At 39.9% G+C, this 10,956-nt stretch overlaps 1 protein-coding gene across 1 annotated transcript in view; it reads right to left on the bottom strand.

The window, feature by feature from the left end:
• LOC121262504 (rRNA biogenesis protein RRP5-like) overlaps nucleotides 1–10,956 on the bottom strand; it is a 37,366-nt gene that overhangs the window by 13,417 nt on the left and 12,993 nt on the right. Inside the window, 4 exon segments of the mRNA XM_041164997.1 lie at nucleotides 4,478–4,543; nucleotides 4,647–4,792; nucleotides 5,352–5,486; nucleotides 6,792–6,928. Coding sequence (XP_041020931.1) covers nucleotides 4,478–4,543; nucleotides 4,647–4,792; nucleotides 5,352–5,486; nucleotides 6,792–6,928 — 484 coding nt within the window.

Genomic DNA, 10,956 nt, shown 5'->3' with positions numbered 1-10,956 from the left:
AAGAAGAGGAGACAAAGGATCTCCATGCCGCAATCCCCGCAAACTATAAAAAAAAACCAATAGGTGTGCCATTAATCAGAACTGAAAACCGGGCTGTTGAAATACAATGATGCATCCATGCAATCCACCTATCCCAAAAACCACATCTCTCAAGCACGTATAAAAGAAATTCCCAATTCACATGATCATATGCCTTCTCCATGTCAAGCTTGCACAAAACACCTAAACCTCCCTCCCGTACTCTGTAACCCAAGCACTCATTTACAATAAGTACTGAATCAAGAATGTCTCCCACGAATAAATGCATTCTGGGATTTGGAAATAATATGTTCCAACAGAGGGCTAAGCCGGTTAGCAAGGACCTTCGAGATAATCTTATATACACTACTAGCCAGACTTATAGGCCGAAAGTCTTCAATAATCAAAGTCTCGTGTTTCTTGGGAACGAGAGCAATAAAGGTCGCATTAAGTGATTTTTCAAACTTTTGAAAAGAGTGAAATTCACTGAAAACCTGCATAACGTCACCTTTCACAATGTCCCAACAAATTTGAAAGAAACCCGTTGAAAAATCATCCGGCCCAAGCGCTTTATCCTTTGCCATGCCAGATATGACCTTGTAAATCTCTTCTTCAACAAAAGGTCTCTCCAAAACACTCACACTCTACAAGTCAATTGCCTCAAAATGCAAGGTATCAAGCTTCGGCCTCGAAGGAACCGATTCTGTGAGAAGGGTCTCATAGTACTGTACTATATGGTTTTCTATCTCGAGAGGAGAAGATAGCACCTGCGTACCCGATTGCAATGACTCGATAGCATTATTACACCGATGTAAATTAGCCACTTTGTGAAAGAACTTCGTACACCTATCACCTTCTTTCAATCAAAGGGCGCTGGATTTTTGACGCCATGAAGTCTCTTCTGACAACAAAACCCTCTCCAAGTTTGCCATAACCGTGCCCTTCCTCAATAACACTTCCTCCGAGTTTTCACCCAATAACTCTTTATCCTCTAAGTCTTGCAATTCCTCCAACAATGTAGTCTTTTGGTTGAAAATGTGACCAAAAATCTCCAAATTCCACTTCTTCAAGTCTTGTTTCAATGCCTTCAATTTGCCTGCAAGAATGTAACTTGGAGTACCAACAAATTGATAAGAAGGCCACCAAACACGCACCATCTCTACAAACCCATACGCTGTTAGCCACATGTTTTCAAACTTGAAATACCTGCGCCCCCTGTGCATACCCCCACAACCCAAAAGGATAGGAAAATGATCTGAACTGACTCGAGCTAGTCGTTTCTGTCTTACTTCTGGATATTTAGCTTCCCACGAAGGAGATACGAGGAATCTATCCAATCTCGACCAAACCCGCCCATTTGACAAGTGTACTTGCCCCCCACCAGAGGGAGATCCACGAGGTCCAGATCAAAGATGAACTCACTGAATTCTTCCATGGCCATAGAATGTCAATAGTGCCTTAATCACTCACTAGGAAAGCGAAGTGTTAAAATCACCCCCCCATGCACCACAGCACCTCCCATAAGGCGTACAGACCCGCCAACTCCTCCCACAACCTTCTCCTATCCCTATCCACATTAAGACCATAGGAGCCTGCAAATGTCCATTCCCATCCATCAACCACATTTTTGAAAATGGTCGCAACCAAGAACTTTCCAATACACTCCTCAATCAACTCAACCACTCTTTTATCCTACATAAGTAACAATCCACCTGAGGCTCCCAATGAGACCAAATAAGTCCAACCCACATACGAGCACCCCCATAAACTTCGCACAATTTTCCTATCAATAAGTCGCAACTTTGTTTCTTGAAGACACCACATCACCCTTCCACATCCACAATATTGATTTAATACGAAGAAGTTTATTGCGATCATTGAGACCCCGTACATTCCATGATAAAATCTTAGGCTTCATGATAAAACTATATTGCCCCTCCCTTTCATTATATCTCTTCCACCACTCCCTTCTTTCACATCATAATTAATGGAACAAGTTAACTTTTTAAGTTCTCTATCCAGCTTAGAGATTGACTTCGAATGGCTAGCCTCAAGTGCTACGAGTAGAGCCTTAAATTGTTCTTCATAACCTCCAAATGAAATCCCAATGACAGCTTGAATCTCTTCTACTTTCTTGAAAACCCACTTTGACGAACAACTCCCATAATTAGCACAGGGAGGGAGTGTACACAATGGAGTTAGAAAGTCCGCCTCCTTACCAGTACTGGCAAGAGTAAAAATAGCCAATTTTGAGCCACACACTGAATCTGGTTCCCCACTGACAGGAGCAAAAATTTTAATTCTTCAACCCCATCTCCACACTTTTTCTCCTCAAAAGAAACCATTTCCAATGAAAAAGAATCTGTCGAACAACCCAGTACCGAGAGATCCTACTCCAACACTTCTGACTGCATTGGAATCACCATTGGACCTTTGTCCACAATGCATGGCTGAGTCTGTGCCTTCTCCCAAAACAACCCACAAGCTGGCGACGGGAAACTCGAAAAACCCTCCTCTGCTGACGAGACTACATGCACGGGAACAACCTCAGGTGCAACATGCGCCCCTTCGACCACCACACACGACTTAGGCTGCCTAATCTCCAACCCAAAAACAGGTGGCAACGACAGGAAATCCTCTCTAAAAGTCTCCACCACAATCTCTCCCTCCTCCATTTCTTCTCGTCGGCATAACGCTACCGGCTCGTCAGGATGGTCGACGGAGATCGGCGATTTTTTCTATGTCGGTGGGGATGCCGACAACGTATTTATTGGCTCCACAGGAGCCCGATTCGGTTCCTGACCCGAAATCTCGACAGTCACTCGAGATGCAGCCCTCCAGGTCTTCTTTGGGCCTGCGGCCTGGCCCATCTCACCAAACAAAATAGGCCTGCATTTTTGGCCCATTACAAGGCCCACTTCAGTTTTCAATACAGCCTTGCCCTTGACGCAACGTTTCAAGTAACTAATTTCTTCTAAAATACCCTCAGAATTGTTTCCTCATTTGACCCCAACAGCCCGCTCCCTTCTCCCTTATGCCTCTGCACGATGGGCTCGTCTGGCACCACGGCACTCACGTCTCGAGGCAGTACCTTCTTCACTTGGAGCATCTTGTTGTACGACCTTGCACCTCCTACCATCGACGGTGTACCACCACCAATTCCTCTGGTCAATTTAGAGTAACCTGCCTGAGCCTCATGAGTGACTCTGTTTCTCATGCTCAAAACAGAGGGTGAATGGAGCTCCATTAAAGCATCTCCGAAGTTTCTCCACCCCTCCCCCTTCTTCCCTTCCAGCACCACTATCATCCTCTTATCATGACCAAACTCTGAGAGAATGATAAAACTGCCGTTGCGGTTATGCCCCTTCCGCACCATTAACACCATGTCTCCTTTTCTACGAGTTCTCAGAAACTCATAGGCACCCCTTGACACTGCACATTCCTTCACTGTAGAGCCCAGCCAACCCAGAGCTTCCTGATCTAAGGATATATATTTCACTATATGGTGACTACTTTCTATGATATTCCACCATCTATCATTCACCTTCCTAAACTCGAATAACTTCTGATCAATAAGAACCTTGTTGCACAGCCCCATCTTATCCAACCCACTACGATAAACCAAAGCTACCGTGATACGCTAATCTCCACAGAAAGCCATTAACGAATCACCACCAACAGAAAGAAAAACCAGCAGAAAAAAAGTACGGAGAGAGTTTTTTCTCTCTAACCACTCGCTTGAAAAAGTTCTCTCTCTCTTACCCTCTTTTCAGAGGTTGCTTTCTTTACATCCTGAGAAGATGTTCACGTCATTTTAATGTGTCCTTTAGTTCTTTTCTATATATTATGTTCTCCAAGTATATTCAACGTATAATATCACATCCAACTATATAGTTTTTAGGACTTGTGAGCATATCGTTTATGACTTAAGGGTCCACAACAATAACACAAACAACAGTTCTAAAGAATAAAATCCTACTTATGCCTCAAATGTTTTCTTAAAGACGCAAACCGGTCACCAAGTTGTCTCTAGTTCTGGATCTACTAGGAGTAAAGGTAATATGGGTACAGAGGGTGACATGACTGGGCAGCAGATGGGGAGGCAGCACAGTATAAGCTTGGAAAGATAATTTTATCCTTCCTTGAACTTATCAGAGGTGCCACTCTTCTCACCCTCCATCACATACACACCAACATAGCCATGGTGTGCACACAAATAAATATAATGCTGTTTATCAGGACAAGTAAGTGGTCACCAAAAATTTATTTAGTTCTTTTTTCATATAATATTCATTTTCCTTCCCCTTGATAATGCCAAGAATTATATTCTCTCTCCTCTTTTCTGCAAACATATTTCTGATTCTTATGAGAAACAAAGCCATTATAAACAACCCATTTAAAAATCTTTGGTTTCAGTTTTTTGGGCAGAATTGTAAGAAAACTGAAGACTGAAGGCTACCTAATATCAGCAGTTGATCAAACTCATATCCTGGCTTCAAAACTGACTTCATCAAAGCAGCATGCCCTGCATAACAATTAACTCAATCAGGACAGTCCCAAAAATCTTAAAAAACATAAAACTGATAAAAGTGGAGGAAAAAATTTTATCAGCCAAAAAACTTCTATACCTTGGTGGTCTGCCAAATGTTCAGGAGAAATTGTGCCCTTTGAGTAACCTTTTGCATTCACATAGACTATAACGCCATGGGTGGTTACCCCGTCAACAACTCCAGAAACAAGGCTACCTAATGTGACCTTATCCTCTTCAGAAACCCTGCCACTTGAGATGCAAGCTAAATGTAATCCACAAAAGAAACTTAGCATAAACATTAATTCTTGCATAGTACAGATAAGATAGAACTCCATTATAATATAACCTGCTAACATATTTTTCCAAGTATAATAACCTAATAACAATCCATTTCATGGTCCTAACTTGTAATTAGGTGTTCCTCTTTCGTACTTGGGCTATGCCTACTTAATTTTATTTATTTTTTATTTTTTTTATAAGTAAATGATTTTATTAATAATGATAGGAATAGCCCAAGTATACAAGAAGATATAAAAAGGTACGACCTATCTAAGTAGAGGCAATATGCCTACTTGATTCAATAAAACTTTATTTTACTTATAAAAGAATAACCTGAAAACAATAACCCCCCATACAACTTCACACTGATCCACCATCTAAACTTTAGCTCATTGAATATGCCACTTAAGATGACCCAAGGGTATTTCCAGTAACGGAAAAGAAATTTTGAACTCAACTCCATCATCAAATTCAAAGGCAGGAAAGATAAAGGCATAAATCAAAGAAAGTAACGGAAGCAAACCTTGCAGGTTTTATTATGAAACTAAGGTTGATCCTCCGAGAAGCAGGAACTGAACTCATTATTCTACATTTGACAACTTGTCCAACATGATACATCGTATTTGGGTCACATCCTGGCTCTAATCCAAGTTCAGACCTGGTTCATAATGGGAAACAATCAATCAATGACAAATAAATAAAAAAGAGATGGAATATTTTCACAGGGAAACATCATGAACCGAGGGTAATTGGCAGAAGCAAAACTCTTGGCAAAACCTAATTGATCAGAGAGATGGAGAAGAAGAAACAAAGTCTCAAGCAAATCTCCATTCTCTGCATCACGGTTACACAGAAAACACTGCCCAACTAGGATACACTGATTTTTTTTTATATACAAAAGAGGAAGGCCTAGTTTAAGAAAGGGAAGAAAAACAAGAATCCAGAAACATATGAAAGAAGAAAAATGTGTTGTTGTGGGCAGCTGTCCACTAATGCAAAGAAGCATAGAAATTTTTAATTATGGCAATGCTCTCTCATTATCCTACCTCCTGTGTGCTTGGGCTATGCCTATTTACTTCTATCAATAAAATGTTATCTTACTCATCAAAAAGCAATGCTCTCTCATTGTCCTTGAAGTTGCAGGTGTTATGCTCATTCCAAAAACTCCATATCAAGCACAAAGGGGCCATCCTCCATACGCCCCACCTATTGGGTCATCATCCAATCAACCCCGAAAGGTGAAAGATTGAGCACCCTAGCCACTTCACAGCAATGCTTATTTTTATGTTTTGATGCGTAGGGTTGAAATTCTACTTTTCCAAATCAAAATAAGTTTTGTTTAGTGACGTGGAAGACATAGGGTATTGGCTCAAATCCTTGGTTGTAGGGCAGTGTCACTGCCTCCAGCAATGCCCACAATTCGAGGTCAGATTGCATTGATTGAGAGCACTCTCTCTAACTTACCTAGTTATTTTTTTCCCCACCTGGCAGGTCTGGTAGTGTATTGAGAAGCTCGAGGGGTTTCTTGAGGTGTGGTGTGGACTGGAGGGTGAGCCTAAGTATCATCTAGTTACTTGACCAACTATATGTGCTCCAATTCCTTTACGTGGCTCAAACCTTATCATGTCTAATTTCACTGCTAGGCAAATGGTTTTGGTGCCATGCAACAGAAAGAGATGTTCTGTGGCAGGCAATGGTGAAAATGAAGTATGGGAGCATGTGGGGTGGATGGTATTATAACCCAATCAATAGAGGCATTTTTTAGTAAAGGTGTAGAGAAACCTTTTTTTTATAAGTAAAATAGGTGCGGAAAAACATTTGTTAAGAATGGGGACATTTCCTAGGTCTACCAGATTTGAGGTGGGAAATGGCTCTAGAGGTCAGATTTTGGCATGGCATATATAGTGGGGATCGCACCAGAACAAAAATCACGTATACAAATTCTAGAAGATTAGAGACTAGCCTGGGAGCAAATCCTTGGACTCCATTGTAAAAACGGACAAAGCATCCATGTTTCTCAATCTTTGTTATCCATCCATGTGTTATTAATCCCTCAGCAGCATCAGCATATGAACTAAGAATCCCAAGTTTCGATTTCACCTGTAAAAGCATCAGCCAAATAACAATTTCTATTAATCTAATGTGTACAACCATTAAAATAAATGTGCTTGCACACAATCCTCCAAATATTATGTTACCACTTTGATTTTTCTTTTTAAATTATTATTACTATCATTAGTAGTAAATATCTTCAAGATCACTCTACAAAGCCTACCATTGAAAGCGGAAGAATGAGAATAAACTAATGAGTGAATGTTTTCCAATTGCCAAGCAACAAGAACGGATGTGCTTGTATAACATTTTTTCCTGTAAGTATTTTTTATGGGTAATAACTTTATCAATGAGTGAAAAAAAAAAAAAACAACTACACAAATAGTAAGAAGGTCAAGAAAATCTTTTTGTGATAGGTAATAAGAAATTTTATTCCAAGTAAATAGGCATAGCCAAGTACACAGGAAGTATACAAGTGATTATACCTAAATACAAGCTAAAGAAAAACAAAACTAAAACAAAACATTACAAGTATTCCCATCCCTTGCAAGGTTCTTCACCCAAAAACTTAAAGAGCTAAAGAAAAAATCCCTAAATTCCCCCATAGTATGTTCGCGATCGTCGAAACACCTCCCATTTCTCTCTAACCATAAACACCAAAACAAACACAAGGGGATCATCCTCCAAAATTCCGCACTGCCTCCACAACCCACTGAACCATGCCAACTAGCCAAAAAATCCACCACTCGCAATGGCATAACCCAAACAATGCCAACCCTTGCAAATATCTCATTCCACAAGGCTGCCAAAAACTCACAATGGAGAAAAAGATGATTAACAGATTCACCATCTTTTTTACATATAAAAGACCAATCAATTACAAATAGAACTCTTTTCCTCAAATTATGTGTGGTTAAAATTTTCTCAAGTGACACCAGCCAACAGAAGAATGCAACTTTACTAGGGACCTTTGTTTTCCAGATACATTTCCAGGGGTATGCTGAGTCACCATGACTATTTAACACCTTGTAGTAAGATCACACTGAAAATCTGGAATTATAATCATGTATCCACAGCAGCGTATCCTCCCTATTCTGATCAATCTTCATATCATATAACTTTGCAAAGAAATCAGCAGCTTCACACACTTCCCAATCCTGTAATTCTCTATTAAAATCCACATTCCAGAGCAAAAGATTATTAGAGATCTGATACGATTCAGCCACTGCATCCCCTTTGTTTCTACCTATCCTAAACAGATTAGGATAAACAGATTTGAGAGCTGAATTCCCACACCATACATCATGCCAGAAAAAAAATATTAGTCCCTTTCCCCACTCTGAAATTAATGTAATTGACAAAATCCCCCATCCCAACCGAATGGACTTCTATAAACTCACCCCAAATGCCCCTTTAACTTCGTTAGTACACCAATTCCCCCACATCCTTCCATATTTGACATCTACAATCTGCCTCCATAATGCATTACTCTCTTTGTTGTACCTCCAAAGCCACTTCCCAAGAAGAGCCTTATTGAAAAGCTTTAAATTCCTAATGCCCAAACCCCCACATGACACCGGGACACAAACTTTATTCCAGCTCACCGTGAAATTTTCTTTCCTCCCCAATACCGTCCCATAAGAAATTCCTTAAAGTTTTCACGATTCTTTTAGCTACTCCCACAGGTAAAGGAAAAAGAGAGAGGAAATTTGTGGGAAGGTTAGACAAAGTATTTTTAATCAAAGTAATTCTGCCCCCTTTTGATAAATAAATCTTTTTCCAGCCAGCTAATCTCCTCTCTATCTTCTCAATCACCCCATCCCAAATAGACACTGATTTGTGAGGGACTCTCAAAGGAAGCCCGAGATATTTCATAGGCAAAGTAGTTACCTTACAACCCAAAATATTGGCCAGATCGAGAGAATTTCTCACTGTACCCACTGGAACAATTTCAGACTTTGTTAAATTGATTCTAAGCCCGGAGACAGCTTCAAAACACAACAACAAAGCTCTTAAAACTCTAAGATGATCCTGAATGGAATCACTAAAAATTAAAGTATCATCTGTGAAGAGTAAATGAGAAACAGTGATGCAGCCCCGAGATTCATCACCCACCATAAAACCCGACACAAAGCCACCTTCAACAGCCGCATCAATCATACGACTCAAAGCGTCCATAACAATGACAAATAGGAATGGAAATAATGGGTCACCTTGCCTTAAACAGCGGGAGCTGCTGAAAAATCCAACCGGAGATCCATTCACCAAAATAGAAAATCTGGCCGTCGAAATGCAATGTCTTATCCACGAGCACCACTTCTCCCCAAAACCAAATCTCCCAAGTAGAGTAGAAATTCCCAATTGACATGGTCAAAAGCCTTTTCCATGTCCAATTTAACTAAAATTCCAGATTGCCCCATCCTTTTTCTGCTTTCCAAACACTCATGAGCAATTAATATTGAGTCAAGAATTTGTCTACCCCTCACAAAAGCATTCTAAGACTTCGTTATAATCTTATCCATAACCACACTAAGGCGATTAGCTAACACCTTAGAAATAATCTTACAACCCATTTACCAAGCTAATAGGGCGAAAATCTCTCATTTCAACAGCGCCCACCTTTTTGGGAATTAGAGCGATGAAGATCAAGAAAATCAGGAAAACAAAAGCTGAAGAAAGGGAGATCCTTGAGCCTCAAAATTTCTATCACAGCATGGTCTCAGACTCGAGTAATACAGAATGCAGTACAGGCATCCACGTCCCAATCAACACCCATTCTGATTAAATTGCATTGCACCTAGTGAAATCACTAGATATCTCCAAATTGTCTATGCTTTTGGCAAAGAAATGCCATATAGCAGAAACATTTCTATGCAGCAAGAAGGAATCATTGCAATTCTCAACAATCTTTTTTTTATAAGTAAGAAAAAGTTTTATTAGAAATGAATGTATAGGCAAAAGCCCATGTACACAGGAAGTATACAAAAGAAAACACCTAAATACCTATCAAAAAAAAAAAGAAAAAGAAAACACCTAAATACATTCTAGAAAACAGAAAGCGACGTGATGCAGAAGTGCTGTTAATCACCAAGGGCTTGTTTGGAAAAAGTTTCCATCCCAAAATTCTCATCTCCTTCTCAAACATCACTCAAACACAAATACTTTCAAACTAATCATTACAACTTTTCCAAACTGTCAAACAAAAAATAAAAAATAATTTAACTTTTTCAAATCCCCAAACAAAAATAATATTAAAAAAATATATTCTAACAATACTTTTAACTTTATAAAAAAATTTATTCAACTTTTTCTCTCTAATTTCTCAAAACCCCATAAAGCATTAACTCCAACTATCTAACTACTATTCACAAACTATCTTACTACTATTCACAAAATTCTCATCACAACAAAGAGTGCACAAGAAAATTCCAGAGTTGCTCCAAAGAACGCTCCTTGTCATTAAAACACCACTCATTCCTTTCCATCCAAATGCACAACATAAGACACAAAGGAACCATCATCAAGTCGTGTCCACTTAAGAACAACCATGAAGCCCATTCCAACACGCAAAAAGGTCAACCACTCTCAAAGGCATCAATCACCCAGGCAACCCCAAAGGGTTGGCCCAAGTGGTGAAGCCTTGGTCTTGGGATATCACTCCCTTCAAGGTCCAAGGTTCAACACCTCATAGGTGCAAACAATCCTTTGAGGCCACACCCTCTGGTGAAAAGCCAGCAATTTAACAAGTTTCGTGTAGGGAAACTACAGAGGATGCGGTGCACAGGACTGGGGTTTACTCTGCAGTGGTGGGTCCGAAGGGCCCTGCCTTGGAGAGAGATTCCCCGACATCTTCCCCAATATCGAAAAAAAAAAAAAAAGGCATCACCCAAGCCAAGCCGATTCTACAAAAAATGTCATCCCACAAAGCCCTTGCCACCTCACAATGCAAGAGTAGATGGTCCACGGTTTCCCCATTCTTTTTACAAATGAAAGATCAATCCATAACCATAATACCCCGCTTCCTTAAATTATCCAATGTCAAAATTTTCCTAAGAGAGGCAGTCCAAATGAAAAAA

This window comes from Juglans microcarpa x Juglans regia, chromosome 4S, assembly GCF_004785595.1.
Source record: "Juglans microcarpa x Juglans regia isolate MS1-56 chromosome 4S, Jm3101_v1.0, whole genome shotgun sequence".
NCBI lineage: Eukaryota > Viridiplantae > Streptophyta > Magnoliopsida > Fagales > Juglandaceae > Juglans > Juglans microcarpa x Juglans regia.
This window is presented reverse-complemented; position numbering and strand designations above follow the sequence as displayed.